Genomic DNA, 19,865 nt, shown 5'->3' on the forward strand with positions numbered 1-19,865 from the left:
TAAAAATTAATGATGACAAGTATGCCCTTAAGTGGGCGGCCAGCTTGGCAATTACATAAAGAAAATAAAACAAGAACAAATAACAGGCCCATTAAGTGAGGCCCATCAACATAAAATAAAAGATAAAAATAAAGGATATCACATAAGCAGCTGTTAGGGCCCATTCAGCCCAGTCTCTTTACACTCCTTACTGAAGAAAGGGCCTAAGCCAGGAGCCATTACAAGTGTTACCCTACCCACATTTTCAGATGAAGGACAAGTGCAGACTGAGCCAGCCCGCATCATTGACTTTAGATGGGTGCGCTGTGGTGGTAGAGTCATTTCGGAAGCACTAGTTGTATGGTCTAAACTTCCAGAGGGGGATACCACCTGGGAGCCTTAAGGCCTATTTGATTCCTCTTAACTCTTATCTCTTAAGAGGAATCTTTTAACTTTAAGAGAAAAATGGTTGTTCGTTTCCTCTTATCTCTTATCTCTTAAAGTGCAATTATACAATTTTTTGTTTTCCAATGATACCCCCAAAAAAGAGTTTAGAGGAAAGAAAAGTTCACCAATACCAATATACCTCTTAACGTAATTATTGCACTTTCAGATGTCAGACTTCAGAGCAAATGAACAGGCCCTTTCTTGGATCTGCAAACGAACTTTCCCACTTTAGACCTTTAGGGCAAGGTCTCTCTAAAGGAGGGAGGGATTGTTAAGACTGCTGAAACAGAACAACAAAAAATGGTTAGCCAGTTTTACAAGAGTAGGCCATGTCAACAGTCCAACTAACTGACCATCCAGTTGCAGCGGTTTTAACAGAAAAAGAAATTAAAGAATGTAAGTGAGGGAAACTCTGTAAAACAGTGTAAATAATCAAAGACAAGGGAAATAGGGGGGGACCTTTCAGCATCATTCTCTCTCTCTAATTCAGGAGGTTGTCTCCCTCGAAGAGCTGTGTTAGGCAGGTTCCTAACAGCATGATAGGAGTATAGGACCAAACACATCGAGGTTGACAGATACTTTATTAGGGAGAGGCTGTCCTTAGGCGAGGTGTGTTTGCCTTATGCCACATCAGAGTTGCAGTTAGAAGATGTCTTCACTAAAGGAGTTGCAAAGCACAAGCTTGAACATGATCTATGCAAGTTGGGAATGATTTACATCTTTTCCCAACTTGAGGGGGAGTTTTGACAGTTCAGCTACTGGGCCAACAACTCTATGGGCCCAATTATCTTTTATATTTTTATTACCTATTATGTTTCTTTTAGTTGTTGTGCCTAAGCCCTCTTGTTCTTTTAATTTTTAAGGGGTGTTTAGTCTTTGTACTACATCAATTAAATATAAATACAATTAGAGGAGGCGACTAGAGAACATTTTGCCTCTCTCCTCATCTTTCTCTCATTCTTTTTCTCTTCTTTGTCCTTAACAAAACCATTGTTCTTTTAATTTTTTAGGCAATATTTCTTTGATATTTCAGTTTCTACTATCCCATTCTTTCTCGACAATCAAACAGACCATTATTTTAACTTAATTTCTAGTGACCAAGACATTTCGTCAAGGCTTTAATTACTGTACACTTGATTTCTTCCTCTTAATGCTTTATATATTAAATTTACTATCCTTTACCACACAATGACTTTACTTTTTGATGTTTAATTATTATTCATATGTGAATTTTATTGCTTCTATTTAGATGTTGCTTATTTCCTTTTATAGGTTAAGCCATAATGGCAGGGAGAAATCACATGCCTCGTCATATTCCTGAAGGTCCATATGCTCGAGGTCCTGTGCCTCGACCACCCCATCCTGCATTGTTGGAGGAAGAACTTGAGATGCAGCATATTGAAATCCAGCGGCTCTTGGCTGACAACCGGCGGCTGTTTGAAGATCGTCTGGCACTGCAGCAGGAGCTAGGTGCTGTAAAGGAGGAGCTTCATTGCTTGAATATTGCCATTGCAGACATCCATGCTGGGAAAGAAGCACATTCACAGGAACTGATTGAGAGAGGTTTGAAGCTGGAAGTTGATCTTCGGGCAACTGAGCCTTTGAGAAATGAAGCTGTTCAATTACGAGCAGAAGTTCAGAAATTGAATTCTGTTAGGCAGGATCTGGCTGTGCAAGTTCAGAGCCTTACACAAGATTTAGCAAGGTTTCAAGCCGATAGTCAACAAATTCCTCTCTTGAGGGCAGAATTAGATGGTTTACATCAGGAGGTTATGCGTGCTAGGTAATAATCAACAATATTGATTGAATTGCTTAGTTTTTTTGTTGACTTGTTTTATTTTTTCCATCTTTCCTGGTCATTTTTCTTCACTGCACTTTCTGTACTGTATTACCTTGGTAAACAACTCTAAAAGCACTATTCTTTTATAGGACTGCTTTTGAATATGAGAAGAAGGCAAATGCTGAGATGGTGGAACAGAGGCAAGCAATGGAGAAGAACTTGGTTTCCATGGCTCGTGAAGTTGAAAAACTTCGTGCAGACCTTGCAAGTGCTGATGCCAGGCCATGGGCTGCTGGTATATCCTGTCTTTCACCCCTTTATATTTTCTCCACTATTAGCATGTATATTCTTTATTGATATTCCTCATTCTTCCAATCCATATTTCAGATTGAGTATTTCTACTTATAGAGGTTTTATTGTTTCTGTTTTTATCCTAATACTTTATCATTCATGTTCTGGTTTCTCAAGGTGGTTCTCATGGAATTAAACTTAGTAGCCCTGAAGGGCACTTCCTTTCTTCCTATGGGGATGGATATGGGCTTCACTCGGTATGGCTGATTATCTTATTTGCCTTTTCGCTAATTACCAGTCAAATTGTGAACATGTACCAACTTTAGGAATGAACTATTGTATCTTGTCAGTTTCTTGAGATTTTGGTTTGCTGCTTCACAGGGTGTTGCTGATAAGGGTCCATTGTATGGTGGTGTTAGATCTGGTTCATGGAGTGCATTTGACAAGTCACGCCTTGCACATCGCTGAGATCTGAAAGATCTGCAGTTTGAAATGATAAAGCATGACCTAGACCTTTTTCTTGGCTGTTTACATGGCAATATTCAATGGTTAAGGGTTAGGTTCAACAATTTCACAGCACAGTGATCTTTGATCTCAATATTGTTAGACATAATAACCTGACTTATTATTACAAGACTTGTTATGTACCCTTTACTTGTATCTACTAAACACTACGGTACTAGTTCAACGTTTTGTTTTGGACATTCTTGTCTATTTCTGTCTGAAGGTATTCTTCTTTTTCTAAGATCTTATTTATTTGTGCCTTGTGCTTTGATTGGTCCTCTTCTGAATTGGAGATCCTATTGAAGTAGGTAATGTCTTAATTTCATTGAATATTTTTGATCATAAATGGTGTTCCAGATCCCACATCTGTTCTTTTATTATTGTTAGCTTTCTAGAACCATTAGAGAACTCTTTTATTTTCCACTCTTGACCATAAGTATTTGGATACATATCGATGATGCTGTTACGGGGTGAAATGGTCGAACAGTATTTGTATTGCTGACTCAAATAGTAGAAATGAGGCTTTGTTAAGTTGAATTGAGTTGAGTTGGTTGGCTGTGACATATGGACAGAAATGCCAGTGGTATATGGAGACTGAAATGCCAGTAGTAGATACTGTATACAACAAGCATTTGATGTTCTGACCTCTCTGTGATGCATTCCAATATGAAAGCTCATCTCCTTAAGCAAACATGAGACTATTTTTGAACTTTGAGTAGTGAGTATATAAGTATATTGTACCTCTATGTAAGCTTGTCTACTTATATGTGCGATGGTACATCACATGGTTTGGGGCTTTGTTATGGTTTGCTGGATTTCAGAATGAATTGTGAACTTCTAGATATTATGTGTAGTATAAAGAAAATCTGTTCAAAACATATTACTAGTGTTGTAGTTATGTGAGATCCACCATTAGAGGTGGTTCTACTAATTTGGTGCAAAGACTTTTAAGAAAGCAGTGAAATGAGAAAAAAAATTCTATTTCAAGACGTACTTCTCCAAGATATTCAATATTGTCAAGATGTGTAGTGCATCACGGTATTTCCTTGGCTGCATAGAAGAAATCTTGTGCATTATTTCGGGGGCAGTGTTCATCTCTATATTATAGCTAGCATCTAATAGAGGACAGTTTCGTATTCTTGTTGGATGTAGTCACTTGAGTATTTTCTTGCACACTTATATGATCATTGAAATTTAGGGGGCAGATGGCATTTAAAAGTGCATGATGTGGATGATTGTGGTGTTAAAGTATATGAACATGTGAGTTCTCATTTATGTACTGGATATGGATAACTGATTTACTGGTTGAAGGTGCATGCATTTACTTGGAGTTGTTTGGGTATTACCCAACATTGATACCTGCTATCTAGGATCTTAGGAGGGGTGGACTGGATAAGGACCTGACCTTTGGATTTTAACACAAAGTTGCCTCTCTCAGACTCAGGTGTCCGGGGAATGGGGTACACCATTTGACTGTTGAAGTGGACTGTTGTCTTTAGGGATGAATGGTAGTCTGAAAATAATCTGTTTGCATCTATTTTTTATATCTCAGATGTTTATATGTTCTGTTGATGTTATATTTTAGCAGTATATTTGAAGTTTTGTTCTCTAATTTTGAGATCTAATCTTATATTTGTTTGAGGTTTCTTGGATGAGGCATATTTTAACTTGGGATCATTTCATGTTAGATTCATGGCAATTACTGTTCATTGTGTAACTTGTTTTCTCTTCACAGCTCTGGTCCATTTATTAGGTGCAGTATAAGCTCAAAATTAAAGCTCCATTTTGTTTTGACCTTATGGATGAAGAAGAAACAGAGATGATTGAGATTGTGGATGTATGTCATGACGTTCTGGGTCTCAGTATGCCTTCATTTTATTATGTTGTGGGAGATTAAATGGTGACGTATTTATCTCTCTTATTTGCATGCTGATTAGAATTGGGAATGCTATTTCCTTAAAGTGGGCTTGTTTGGTTAAAGGATCAGTTAGATTTTGGTGGTTAGTGGAGCATTAGTGGCATAACAGAGGAGATATAAATTGTTGTTTATCTAGTTCTTTCCTAGAGAGTAGTCATTGAAATTGATCATTGTCTTTTTTTTTAATTGTAAACCATATGAGTGGATTGAATGGTGGCATATGATACTTGTAATAAATTAAGTTCAAGAAGTGGTCCTTTATCTCTCTTTTTCCTATTCATTTAATCCTTGTCTTTTTCCCTCTAGATTTATTTTTGTTATGAATTCCTAATTTTTAATTTGTTTGGTTTGCCATTTCCTTATAATTAAATGGCTATATAGACTGGATACCTACAAGAAAAAAACTAACATTATCCACTTTAAGTTGAGATGCTCCTGGAATATCTGAGGAGATATTTGTAGTCTTGCAGTGAGATGATCAGTTCACTACATGGTTCCTTAGGCAAGTATTTTCCTTATTCTATGTTTTCTTCTGTGCTCCCATTGGTTAGTGTTTTGTTTTCCAGACTGAACTTATGTCTGATCTGCTTATATTTGTCCTGTTCTAAAATATTTAATTTGTATTTTACCTGATTTCTTTTATGTCTTAAAACACTCGAACAATTTAGTAAATATTATTACTGGTTTTCATATAAATAAGTCATCTCAAGTTTCTTCCTGTTGTGTCATAGGCTATTTATTGTCTTTGTTTTCATCTGGATGGTGCAGCATATTCTTTTCATATACCTTATTCAAGAGTGTATGTGGGTCATACATGCTAAGTGCAATCTATTAGCTTCCCTTGCTTTTGCCTTGTTCAGGATGGTGGGAGTATGGTTGTTATGAGCAGTAGTGCTTCAAAAGAAAAGTTGCCTGGAAATTTATGCTGTAGAATGTTGTGTTCATGGTTAATGATGCTGTACTAGGTTTAAATGTGGGAAAGAAACAATTTGGAGCTGTAAAACTGAATAGCCACTCTATTATGGTCATTTGTTTATGTTATTTTCATTTGTTATTCAATTCTCTAGAATTTGAGCAATTAGAATGTACAAAGCAGTTACTCAAGGGCATGAACAATAATAGTAGAAAGAAAAATGTCGTTTCAATGAATTGCTCGAGGCTGTTCATAGTTTCTGTTCTGCAAGTTGAAGGTTCTGAAAGGACTGTGTCAAGGGGTAAAATAACCTGGTTCAGGTAGTGAAAAAGGATCAATTGGTAATTCCTTAATAGATATGTGGTCTTGGGTAGATTGCCTGAAGGAACTGAATTTTGCTTCTTACCCAATTTAGGTGCGATAATGATGACATTGAGCGTATTAGAAGGAAAAATGATTGAGTGGTTACTTGTACCAGTTGTTCTCTTTCTCAGGCCAAGAAACCTAAATTTCCTTTTGAGTGGCACATATTAAAGGTGATTGCTGTAATGACTACTCAAAATCTTGTCTTGGAAGCAAATCTGGGATCAAGGAATACCTTACGTGTGTGTGTAAAGAGTAAAGATATAAGTTAACATTATATAGTCAAATTTAACTTTTATGACCTGCACAAATATCAAGGCAAGTATCTGCTTTATATAGTTCAGATATATTCTTGCTGATTGATTCTACTGCTTCAAGTTGGTCAGGTATTCTATACCTCAGTTCTATTAAATTTGGAGATACAGATATCAAATTCTAAGATTGCAAAAATAATCCAAGGGTTGAGGATATTCATGATGGTTGAGATCAGCTGGATTTGTAGGGGTTGTCAATGAAGAGGGTTTAGAGTCAATTGCAGGTCAGAGAGATTTTTTGAGTAATTATTGAAGCTGCTTTGGATTGCAAGGTTGGAGAGGTTCCTTTTATTTAGTTTGGTCTTCAAATTGGATGGTAGGGCATCTATGGTTTCTTTGAGGGACCCAATTATTGAGAGAATTGATAAGAGGTTGGCAGCTTGGAATGCAATGTATCTTTCTCTTTGAGCTCTGATTACTTTTGTCTAGAATGTTCTCTTAAGCATCCGGGGGTAGTGGCAAAGAAATAGAAAAGATTCAAAGAGATTTTTTTTTTCTTTTTTTTTTCTTTTATGGGTAGGAACGAGCACGGAAAGGAAGTTTCATTTGGTTAGTTAGGGGAGACCAAAAAACAAAGTAGATCGGGCATTAGATGAGTAAGGCTTTTTAATAAAGCTCTTTTGGCTAAATGGCATTGCAGATTTGGGTGGGTTGGAGAGTGGAGTCTTTGCAGAGAGGAGTTATTGTTGGCAAGTATGGGGTGGTAGGATTTGGTTGGGAGGTGTCTTCAAATTATAGGTTGCGTGTTTGAAAAGGAATAATGCTATTCAAGCAAGAGTTTATAAGCCATACCATATTTGAGGTGGGAATGGAACAAATGTTAGATTTTGGGAAAATGAATGGTGTCGAATTAGAAGGCTTTGTGAAATTTGTCCAAGGCTGTTTTGGGTATTGGATCATAAGGTGCAAATTAACCAATGCTTTGAAGTGAGGGGGGAGCACATTGTGTGGAATCCAAAATTCAGAAGAGCGCTATTTGACTCGGAAATGGAAGAATGCATTTTATTGCTTAGTAAATTAGAAGAGGTTAAGATTTCAAGTGGTGAGAGGGATGTGATTTGGTGAAAGGAATGCAAGAATGGAAGATTCACATTTAAATCCTTATATTCAGCCTTAATAAGGGGTCAAGTTGAAAATTCTCGTTTGGGAGGTATCTGGGGTAATCCTATTTCCTTGAGAGTTGAAGCATTTGCGTGGTTAGTGGCCATGGATGATGGTATTTTAATTGCTGATTATTTAAAGAGCAGAGGCTTTGTCTTGGCTATTGGATGCTACACGTGTGAAGATGAAGAGGAATCTGCAAGTCATCTGTACATCTTATTCAAGGTAGCAGATTTTTGTTGTCACTTCTTCTCAGCTCTCTTTGGGGTTATATATGTTCAGCCTAATGTTGCAAGGGAGATCTTCTCAAACTAGCTGAGTTTTCAGGGTAATAAGAAGGCTAAATTTGCTGGAATTGCATTCTGTTTGCAATCTGTTGGGGTATTTGGAAAGGAGAGGAATAGAATATTGTTTGAAGATAAGTCTTGAAGCATTGAAAGAGTGTTGGCAGATGTGAGCAGATTGGTGCTGGTGTTACTAGACTTTGCCCGGATTTCAACATCAGAATTTGGAGAAACTTTTGGCAAGTGTTAGAAATGTTGAATGCATCTCCTTTGAGTAGTTGTAATGTTGGGTTTTGTCTCAACCCGTTCTTTTAATAAAAGTTCTTTTTTTTTATGTTGTTATAAAAAAAGATAATCCAACGAGGTCCTATATAGATATCTTAGCTACTTGAGTTATGAACAGCTCCTCCTAAGCCTCAGGCCAATAGCAGTAGTAATTGAGGTGGACTGACTGCATTACCTTCACCCAAGGTTTTTAAAACCGACCCGGAGAACGAACCGGTGAGGGGTCGGTTCCTGAGTCGAACGGTTGGCCTGTTTTGACAAAAAAAAAATAAAAAAATAAAAAAATAAAAAAAAAATAAAAAATGGTCAAAACCGTTCGAACGGTTAACCGCCCAGGTCAGCGGTTTGCTGACCAAAATCAACGTTTTTTGGAGAAAATCCAGTTTTGGGGAAAAACGGAACCGATCGGTTCCTGTTTTTTCCGGCCTGACCGTCCGGTCCGGTCTGGTTTTGAAAACCATGCCTTCATCTCTAACTTGTTCTCATCCTTTAGATCTTCACAAAATATCTGATAGGACCTTTTTTGGCCATCCATGCATCTTGGTCGCCAACTTTCCAAATTCAATTTGATAGTCTCTAATCAACAGTACTGGCTTCAGTTTGGAGACTTCATCATAATCATCAAAACTTGATGGGTTGAAGTGCATGGAGCTTTTGTGAAATTGGGCCATGTTACTTGGGGGTAATCTTAAAGAAACCATTGGAACCACAAGATAACCCCCCATCTAAATGGAAGGAGGCAATTGAAACACGCCGATTCTTAGGGGTCTCATGATACTCAAAGTAGCGCTCGACTTTCTAGATTCATGTGATTGGGTAATTGCCAAAGTATGTATGGATGTCAATTCTTGCATACCTTCTAGTGTTTCCTCTACCACGATGGTTACTTCCTTAGCTGGACCCATCTTCATCACTGTCCTTGTTGAAAGTTGCTAATGATACTATCTTCTCGCATTGAATGATAATAGTTGATAAGGACTCCTTCAATTGTTGTGGTTCTACAACCAACCAATGTAGGCCATTCTCTAAGCGAGTCATTTGTTCATCCATCGTCAACAATTTGGTTTGTGGCATTGATAGGCTGTAATACCAGATTGTTGGGTTACCACCCAACTTAGAGGCTAATCGAGGGAGTTTGGCCTCCTAGAGAAGAGAAGAGAGGAAGATAAAGTGAGGGTAATATGTGCTTAGTTTTACTAGTATCCATGTTATATAGCCATATGTCACTCCAATTGGCCAACTAATTAGCAGATTGACAAATCCTTGTTGAAAGGATTGATTTGTGCCGAAAAGGGTTGAGCCTTGCCGGATTTACAGGTATAAAAATTAAATCTTTCATCAGCCCAAGAATAGAGAATTTGAAATTCTCATGGAGAAACAATTTTCTCCTAGGATTGATTTACGGTTAGGTGATCAAATTTGATGTCCAAATTAAATTGGGAACATGCCTGATACAAATACCACAAATTGCAGCTTCCAAACTGGTAGTTCATGCCCAAAATTTAGGTTCAAATCGAGTCTCAAGCTAAAGTTGTTGCAACCCCAAATCAAGACTTTGATCTAGCTGTTAGACAGTGTATGCCCTTGCTCCATTTAGATTGATGTTTAGATACATTTATTGTAAATGAATAAAAGTACATTATTGTTTCATGTTGATATTGGTATATTTCTATGAAATTACCCCTTAAACTTGGCACTTATGAGCCTTGTGTTAGTTTAGAATGTGCTTAGTTGTTGGATAGACTTGGGGAGTTTATCTTGCCAAGGTTGACACTGATGTGCTACCAAAGAAGTTGGGGCAGCTTGTCTCAATTGCTAGGGTTAGTCCCAAAGCACATGTAGTGTGTGTTTGGATGAAACACTAAACGTCTGAACCTGTACCATTTTCTAGTTATGCACTGGGCCTTGGAGATTGATGGGCAAAACTGAAAAGTTACACATAATATCTAGACTTGGTTATGGTACTACCCTAGGTGCTGGATTGGGCTGTCTTGGATATGCCAATCGGTGAGATCCATCAAGGGTCAAAACCTGGGTATGTTGGGGCAGTCTGAGAATTCACCTTAGTGAGTGATCATAGTGATATGATTGGCCCCTTTGTTGGACAAAGTGAATGATAGGGTTTACACTCTCTGATGGAAACCTGAACTGCTGGCAGTGAATTTCAACAGTGTTTTGAAATCTGATTTTGCGAAATATACATATGATATATATATATAATACATATATATATATGTTTGCAAAATGTTTTAATTCTCGGGAACCATCCGAGTAGAGAGTGTGACATTGCACCTTGTAGCCAGGGGAGAGGTCCTTCCCTATCGGGAAGTGTTTGATCATTATGGGCTGAGAGGTTAAGTGTAAGAGACCATTAAGGGTTGATTACCTGATGGGCTTTATTTTACTTAAGTCCGTTATCCTTTGGTCTTCATAGAATGGCTGAATTCAAGGATCATTTAAGCGTAAATGTTGTGAGTGGAAGACAGATTATAGATCAAGTCCTCATTGCCAATGAGAGTGTGGAGAGTTTCAAGAAGGATAAAAAGAAGGAGGTGGTTTGTAAACTGGATTTGGAGAAGGGATATGACATGGTGGATTGGGAATTTTTGAGGAAAGCCATGACCAAATTGGGGTTTGGGGCTAGATGGCGTAAATGGATCATGGGGTGTGTCCGAATTGTCATTACTCAGTACTAGTGAATGGGACAATGGTAGATTTTTTCCCAGCCACTAGGGGTATAAGACAGGGTGGCCCCCTATCCCCTTTCTTGTTCTTACTTGTTGCTGATGTGTTGGGAAGGTTGATTCACAGTGCAGACTCTAGGGGCCTCATTAGAGGATGGAGGGTTGGTAGGGAGGGCATCCCACTCACTTGCTTACAGTTTGCTGATGATACGACCTTGTTTTGTAAAGGAGGTAATGTGAGGTTCATAAGGAATTTGAAATTAGTGATTCAACTTTTTGAGCAAATGTCAAACCTGAAAGTGAACTTCGGGAAGAGTTGTGTAGTGGGTGTGAATATGGAGGAGGGAGAGGTTAGGGAGAATGCAGAAGTGCTTGGGTGTGAAGTCTCAGATTGGCCTTTGAGTTATTTAGGTTTGCCTCTAGGTGATAATCCCAAGAGAGAGTGTTTTTGGAGCCCGGTGGTGGAGAGATTTGAAAAAAGGCTTGCTTCTTGGAAAAAGAATTATCTCTCCCTTGGTGAAAGGACTATACTGATCAAGGCCACGCTAGCAAACTTACCCATTTATTTCCTTTCAGTGTTCAAAATTCCAGTGAAGGTTTCTAGTAGGTTGGAGAGATTAATGAGAGATTTCCTTTGGGAGATGGGAGAGGACAAGAGGGACCATAGAGTTAGCTGGAAAATGGTGACTAGGAGTAAAGCTTGTGGAGGTTTGGGGCTCAGGAATATCGGGAAAAGGAACTCGGCCCTCTTGGGAAAGTGGTTGTGGAGGTTTCCTTTGGAGCAGGAGAAGCTATGGGCTAAAATAGTGGCAAGCATACATGGGATGGAGCAGAAAGGATGGGATGCTGGAATCAGAGCAAGGTCCACAAGCAATTCACCTTGGAAAGCCATTCATGATTTGCTTCCAGTCTTCTCCCCACTTGTCAAGTATGATTTGAATTCTGGCACTTGCATAAAATTCTGGGAACAAACTTGGGTGGGGAATGTTCCACTTAAGGACCAGTTTTCTTGTATTCCTTCTTTGAGTTAAAAAATAAGCCAATTTCTTTTTTCATCACCTCTTCCTCTTCAAGTTCTGGGTTTGGGTGGAACGTGGGATTGAGGAGGGCTGTGAGGGACTCTGACCTCCATAGTGTCTTGAGCCTCCTTGACCTTCTAGATAATGTCTTCATTGACCCCTCTAAGGTGGACTCTAGAACTTGGACCCCGACCTCCACAGGTTCTTTTTCTTGTTCTTCCTCTTTCAAAGTCTTATGTTAGTCCACCAGCCCTGCAACCTCCCCTTTTCCAGTTAATGAGGTTTGGTGCTGACCAATTCCTCTTAGGGTTGGTAGTTTTTGTTGGGAAGCCTATCTGGAAAGATTCAATATTGGTGATTTGTTTCAAAAGAAGAGACCTAATACATGCTTATCATCTCATTGGTGTGTTCTATGCAAAGCGGATGGGGAGATTGGTTTTCACTTACTAGTGCCTTGCCAATTTACAAAGTCAATTTGAGAATGGGCTTTTTCTCTCTTTGGGCGCAGGTGGAAACCCTCCTTCTGATCTGCAGAGCCTTTTTTCTCCTTTGTTCAGGTGGCGTGTGAAAAGGGGAAGGACTATGTGGAAAGGACTGAGGGCTGCAGTATGCTGGTCTTTATGGGAAGAAAGAAATCTTAGAATCTTCTCGGATGAAGAGAGAGGGGCTGAACAATTGAGGGTTGTGATCCATATCAGGGCTGTACAATGGATGAAATCTCTAGAGCTATTCACAGACTACACAATGGATGACGTGTTGAGGAAGTGGGGTGAGATTGCAAGCTGTATGAACTCCAAATCAGTTGTGAAGGTGTCTTAGACACCCCCACCTGCTGGATTCCTAAAATTGAACTTTGATGGAGTTGTAGGGGGAATCTTGGACATTTAGGGATTGGGGGTGTTTTTAGGGATGAGAAAGGGGTTATTTCAGCCATGTTCTCAGGTCCAATTGGAGTGGCGGATTCTCTTAGAGCTGAGATCTTGGCAGTTATGGAAGGAGTTCAGAAAGCTAAGGATATGGACGTTAGAAAACTCATAGTTGAAGGGGACTCGGTGGTGGTGATAGGGTGGCTAAAGAAAGACAACTGTGGATTATGGAAGTACAACAATGAGAGAAGAAAGTTCAAGTGTCTGGTGCGGGAAATGGAAATCAGTACGAGTTGGGTTAAAAGATCAGCTAACTCTATAGCTGATGGGCTAGCTAAACAGGGGATAGAAAGGGATGTAATGTTTTGGGCTAAGTTGTAACTAAATTGCTTTTTTTTTTTTTTCCTTTTCTTTCTTTGAGGACTTAAGTTGTTTTTGGAAGATAAGAGTGCTTGTCTTCCTTGCTGTAACTATTCTTGTGATATTCTAATAAAATTGTTGAAGTTGTTATTGATAAAAAAAAAAAAAAATCGGTTGGGTCATTTATCTTTTCGGGCTTTAAGTTTGTTTCCTAGTTTGTTTGAATCCATCCAGATGTCCAATTTGAGATGTGAAAGTTGTGAGCTTGCAAAGCACTATAGGACAACTTATTCATTAAGTAACAATAGAAGTAGTATTCCTTTTGAAATTGTGGATACCAATGTTTGGGGACCTTACCATATCACTGCCATGGGAGGGTATAGATATTTCTTGCTGTTTGTTGATGATTATACTTGGTTTTCTTGGTTCTATCTTATGCGTTCTCGAGATGAGGTTCTAGCATTGACCCGAATCTTTCATCAGATGATTTTAAACCAATTTGGGGTCAAAATCAAAATTTTTAGATCTGACAATGTGAAATAATATTCTGCAAACCCATTAGCCTCTTATTTGCTTGACCATGGGATTTTCCATCAGAGTACCTCTCCTCGTACACCACAACAGAATGGGGTTGTTGAGAAAGAATATACACATATTTGAGGTGGCCAGAAGCATTATGTTTACATCCAATGTGCCTATACGTTTCTGGGGTGATGCTAATCTTACAACGGTATATCTCATCAATTGAATTCCTTCACGGGTTCTTGACATGAAACCTTCTTTTACCCTTTTATATCCTGATAAAGAGTTATTTACCTTCCCCCTCAAAACCTTTGGGTATACTTGCTTTGTTCAGATTCTTGGACGTCATCATTCCAAATTTGATCCTAAGGCCTCAAAATGTATCTTCCTTGGTTATGCACAAATTCAAAAGGGATATTGCTGCTATGAACCAACTTCTGGGAGGAGATTTGTCTCTATCGATGTCACCTTCTTTGAGGATGTACCTTATTATCCAAAGGTTTCTCCTTAGGGGGAGAGTAGTGAGGTTAGGATTAACTCATTAGAAGTTCCTTTACCTATTCCATTAAGTGAAGAGGGATGTAATGGGGAGGGTTGTTAGAGGTGCAGGGATGTGAGAGTCTATCACAGACAGTGGAGGCAGGTTGATTTTGGTCATCAGTAGTCCAGGCCAACCCTAGTTCCTTCTGTAGATCCAGATCCAGGTACCACAGTCCCTTTACCAGATATTATAGATGAGATACCTTCCACCATTGAGCCTTCACCTTCATTGGATGACCTTGACCTTACCATTGTAGTCCGAAGGCAAACGCCGTTGCACAATATGCACAACTCACTGCATTTCCCAATTCTTGTCCTATGATCATTTGTCTCCCTCCTACAAGTATTTTCTTGCATCCATTTGCTGATATTCTCATTCCTAGAACAGTACAGGAAGCTTTGTCAGTTCCTGACTGGAAAGATTCAATAAAAGTATAAATGGATGCCCTCATCAGAAACAATACCTGGGAGATAGTTGATCAACCTAAAGGGAAGAAACTGGTTGGATGTAGATGGTGTTCACTGTGAAATATAATGCTGATGGCTCCGTTGAAAGGTATAAAGCCCGATTAGTTGCAAAGGGATTTACTCAGACATATGGTATTGACTACTTGGAAACTTTTGCACCAGTAGCAAAGATGACCATTATCAGAGTCCTATTATCTCTTGCAGCCAGTTACTCTTGGCCGTTGTATCAGATGGATGTTAAAAATGCCTTCTTCAACGGAGACTTGCAGGAAGAAGTTTACATGCAGTTGCCTTGACATGAAAGATGGTTTGCCGGTTGAACAAACCCCAGAGCTTGGTTTGATAGATTTAGACAAGCCCTTGAAAGGTTCGAATATGTGCAGGCCCAGTCTGACCACACCTTGTTTATTAAGAGTGGATTCTTCCTTAACCTTGCTTGTTGTATATGTGCATGATATTGTAGTAACAGGGAGTGATAATAGTGAGATTGAGTCCCTTAAGAAACTCCTTCATCAAGAGTTTGAGGTGAAAGATCTGGGAGAGCTACGATACTTCTTGGGCATTAAGCAACTCCTTCATCAAGAGTTTGAGGTGAAAGATCTGGGAGAGCTACGATACTTCTTGGGCATTAAGGTAGCTAGGTCCAAGCATGGGATTTTTTGTTTATCAAAGAAAGTATGTTCTTAACTTGTTGGAAGAAACTAGAAAGTTGGGTGTTAAGCCTGCTGGCACACCTATTGAACAGAACCACAAGATCAGTGCAGAGGGTGGAGAGCCTCTTGAAGATAAAGCTATGTTCCAATGGTTAGTTAGAAAACTTCTCTTTCTGTCTCACACGACCCAACATCAGTTATGCAGTCAGTGGTGTTAGTCAGTATATGCACTCTCCTAGAACTACTCACCTCCTTGCAGTTGAGAGGATATTGGCATATTTGAAGAGGTGCCCAGGCAGAGGCACTTTGTTCAAGAATAATGATCACATGAAGATAGAAGTTTACATAGATGTTGATTGGGCCGGGTGTGTTGATGATAGAAGATCTACCTTTGGATATTGTTTTTTTGTAGGAGGTAATCTTGTCTCTTGGAAGAGTAAGAAACAAAATGTTGTTTCTCATTTCAATGCTGAAGCTGAATATAGGTCCATGGAAAATGGTGTGGCTGAGATTCTATGGTTGAGATCATTATTTGAAGAGTTGTGTATTGTTTATGAGAAGCCCTTAATGCTGTACTGTGATAATCAGGCTGCCATTAATATAGCCCATAATCCGGTACAGCATGATAGAACTAAGCATATTGAAGTGGACCGACATTTTACCAGAGAAAGGGTTACATCTCAAGAAGTATGTCTTCCGTACATCACCTTCGACATGCAGCTCGCAAACCTTCTCACCAAGGTTGTTCCAAGGAAGAAGTTAGAGGCAGATCTATGCAAGTTGGGAATGCCAAATATCTATTCCCAACTTGAGGGGGAGTGTAGAGAACACTAATGTGGACCCCACTAGTGTGGTCCCCACACCATAGTGTTTGTATGTCAGCAATTAGTTATGATTAGGATTAGTCTATTAGTTATGATTAGGTCCTTAGGATTAGTATTTGAGCTTTATCTTATCTTATCTTGCCATGTAAGCAATTCAGTCCTTTTACAATTATGACACTATGTATATAAATTTAAGAGTGGGGCGGCTGTTTCTAATACAACCACTATCTCTTCTCATAAATCTCTCTCGAGTTCTCTCTCTCCTTCTCTCTTTTTCTATTTTCTTCATCTTTTCTTTTAGTTTCTTTTCAAAACCTAACACTAGTTGCAATCTTGTACGACTACTACCCGGACTGGCTTAGCGCCAGTGCCTCGGGATGTTGGAGTCAGTATTAAAACAAAATGGTTTTGAAAATCATTTTCGGAGGTCCCATCACCTCCATTTCCTTAGCTGATGGGTGGGGACTCCAATTCAGCCCAAGTGAGCCGTTTCCCTATGCTCACTAGGGGGGTTGTTCTTATAGAGTTTGATGTAGCTAATTTTCGGGTGGCAAAGATTAAAATCGTTGGTGTAAAGCTTGAGAGTGTTCCTTGCTCAATTGACATCCTAGTTAATGGTTTTTGGATCCAAGTCTAGTTGGTGATGGAACCTGAAGAGTCACTTTGGAGATTTGGAGAGAAGGGTTAGAGGTTGAAGATGAAATTGACCTAGCAACTTGGAGTGCACGTGGTGGTAGAGGAGAGGAGAAAAAAATAATTGAAAGGCTTGTTTACTATGGAATGGGAACAATTGAACTAAGGGGCCCAAATCAAGATGGACCTTGAGAAAGAAAATATTTCAAAAAATTTGAATTTAATTTTAAAGATGCTAGCGTTAAATCTTATGATGAAATTGTTAAAGTTTGGACTGAGTTGACCAGTGATTTAAAAGGCGTGCCTAGGCACATAGGCGAGGCGCATTTTAGGGTAGGCGCCTCACCCAAGTCCTAGGCGTAGCCCTTTCAAAAGGCGCACGTGAAAGGGCTATGCCTGATGCGCCCCGCGCCTCAGCCCAGTTGTGCGCCTTTTGAAAGTTTGATGCTTTTTTGCTTTTTTTTGAACCTAGCGGCTGCGCCCCTGGACCCCGTGCCTCACCCCTCGAGGCAAGCCCAAACAAGTCCATGTTAGGATCCTAAATTCTTTCGAGAACCTCCTATTTGGTAATGTTGTTCATTCATTCATCCTACTACAATATCTTCTTAAAAAGCAATTAAAATTATAAAATCATTATTTTTTGTGTGAGAACTAAGAATCTAGGACCCTAACATGGACTTGTTTGGGCTTGCCTCAAGGGCTGTGGCACAATGGCGGCTTGTAGAATTAGGAATGTAATATGTTTTACATTACATTAGCTACTTGAAGTAACGCAATTGAGGAAAAAAAAGAGATTGTTGGGTTTTGCATGCTTAAAAATGTTTTATATGTTTGATTTTATTTTTAAATTTTCATTTGAATACACTTTACATTTTATGTATTTTAATTTTAGATAATAGGTTTTTTAAAACATTTATTAAAATTTAAGTTTTTATTTTTTATTAATATTTATGTTTAATATTTGTTATTTTTTTTTTTCATTTTTTGAATTATTTGTCATTTTTTTAATTTTCTGACATTTTTTTTGATTTTTTAGCATTGTTTTTGTATTTTTGCACCTTGTTTCAAAAAGGTACGTGCCTCACCTTGCGTTTTTAAAACATTGGAGTTGACCAAGTCTAACCCTATTGGGGGCCTAACCCATTTTAAGATGAAGATTAGGAAAGTTTTGGACCCAACTACTTTGAACCTAGTGGGTGGTATCTCAGGCCGTGTTGTGGGTTCGTTTAGAAATTTTAGCGAGTCTGAGTAGGTTGGTCATGTGCAGCATGACTTGCAATCGACTAGGGACCTTAACCAACGTGTATCATTATCCCAAACCAATGGAACTGCTTGCTTGAAGCCTTTTTCTCGCCTAAAGACTTTACTCCTGTGGATCCCAAGACCAAAGGCAACATTCATTATCTCTTCTGAGGCAGTTGTCAAACCCCAACTACGTCAGTAATAGATTAGAGGACAAGGGAATTGAGGATAATGGTTGTTTGGACTACAATTAGTTGGAGGATGATGTTTGAAACTCTGATACAAAGCTCGATTTTTTGGCGGACAACATGGTTCATGGACAAACTATTATGGAAATCGAGTTGAATATAGACATTCTGTTTGCTTAAGTAGAGGAAGCTACGAAGGAAATCCCTTTTTTGAATCTGCTGGCAATCGGTAATGGCCTCATTCAGGTGGAGTACAATGAGGTGTTGGGGTGGGAAACTGAAGTCCAAACAAGGGGTTACCGGAAGCAAATGTACAATTTAGGCAAGGTGTCCATAAGGGTTTGGCAGAGTACATATAGGGTTAGAAATGTTACAGAATGCTCCCTAGCAGTTGCCCCAGTTGGGAAAGATAGCAAGCCCCAATTTGTCAATCAGAAAAAGATATTGTCCTTTCCTAATGTGTCTAAACCCTCCCATATAGTTAAATTGGGTATATTTTTTATTCTGTTTTAGCTACTAACCCTTGTTCTGTGCCTGAAGCTTTCATTTCAGCTTCCTGGGAGACCATCTTGTTGCAAGATGAGATTAGAATAGTGGGGGAGAAGGAGATTAATAGGGAGGGTGGAGTTTGTGCAGAAGAGGAGGAATAGACAAGGAGGATTTGGGAGATGATAAAGGGTTTCTTTGAGGATCTGAAGAGAAAAGAATTAGGGGTGGAAGATATAACAGAGGTGGAGGATGTAGGAAACAGGGATGAGGTTTGTGGAGAGGATTTTGGTGTGTCAAATATGAAAGAGGTTAAATTTGTGGAGGATTAGGTAGGGTTAGGAAAAGAGCAACCATTAAAGCACTATTGAGGAAAGAAAGGCCAGATATTCTCTTGATACAAGAATCTAAACTTCTTGTTTTTAGTCATTGGGCAAAAAGCATTTGGAAAAGTAGGGGTCTCAAATGGCAATATCCCCATCATAGGGGTTCTTGGGAGGGATAGTTAAATTGTGGAACAATGAGTCTTTGATTGGTGTTGAAGAGCTGGTGGGCAAATTCACTGTATCAATCAAATTTCGACAAGTGGCTGATGGTTTTGAATGGGTAATAGCAAATGCTTATGGTCCTAATGGGTATAGGGAAAGAAATGAGTTTTGGGAAGAATTGGAGGATATTAGAGTATTGTGGGATGGGTGTTGGTGTCTAGGGGGTGATTTCAATGTTATGAGATTGACAGGGAGACTAATAGCCCAAGATAGAGGATAAGTATGAGTATGAGGAAGTTTAATCAATTCATTGATGGTTTTGAGCTCAAGGAACTTCCTATGGCCTACAACAATTTTACTTGGTCCAACTTTCAAACCATCCCAATATGTTCCAGATTGGACAGATTTATACTCACAATGGATTGGGGTGATCATTGTGGTGACCTAGTGATGCAGTAGGGCTGGAACAAACTATCAGAAAACAGAAATGAGAGAGGAAGAGAGAGAGAGAGAGTAGAAAGGGTAGAGAATGAGAAAAGAGAGAAATCCCAAGGAATCACTCCAAGGGGTCCTAGAATCACTCCAGGGTTTGTAGGAATCACTCCATACAGCAAGAGAGCTCTTAAGAAATCTTCATTCATTCATTAGCTTAGAGTGACTTGTGGCCCGGAATACTGTTCACCATAATTACAAAAATGCCATTCCTTGTCTTG

At 39.0% G+C, this 19,865-nt stretch overlaps 1 protein-coding gene across 9 annotated transcripts in view; it reads left to right on the top strand.

The window, feature by feature from the left end:
* The window catches only part of LOC104590679 (protein FLX-like 3), a 44,441-nt gene that overhangs the window by 21,547 nt on the left and 3,029 nt on the right, over nucleotides 1–19,865 (top strand). For 3 of the 9 annotated variants that reach the window (XM_010249403.3, XM_088898052.1, XM_088898051.1), the window contains 4 exons: nucleotides 1,699–2,209; nucleotides 2,356–2,501; nucleotides 2,675–2,754; nucleotides 2,879–3,242. In XM_010249403.3, coding sequence (XP_010247705.1) covers nucleotides 1,710–2,209; nucleotides 2,356–2,501; nucleotides 2,675–2,754; nucleotides 2,879–2,965 — 813 coding nt within the window. In that variant the 5' untranslated portion in view covers nucleotides 1,699–1,709 and the 3' untranslated portion in view covers nucleotides 2,966–3,242. Of the gene's footprint in view, nucleotides 1–1,698; nucleotides 2,210–2,355; nucleotides 2,502–2,674; nucleotides 2,755–2,878; nucleotides 3,243–4,736; nucleotides 4,902–19,865 lie in introns of those variants that run through there. The other 6 variants (XR_016082486.1, XR_016082484.1, XR_016082487.1 and 3 more) reach the window with 3 other exon arrangements.

The sequence above is a fragment of the Nelumbo nucifera genome, chromosome 2, assembly GCF_055504915.1.
Source record: "Nelumbo nucifera cultivar China Antique chromosome 2, China Antique-T2T, whole genome shotgun sequence".
NCBI classification, from domain to species: domain Eukaryota; kingdom Viridiplantae; phylum Streptophyta; class Magnoliopsida; order Proteales; family Nelumbonaceae; genus Nelumbo; species Nelumbo nucifera.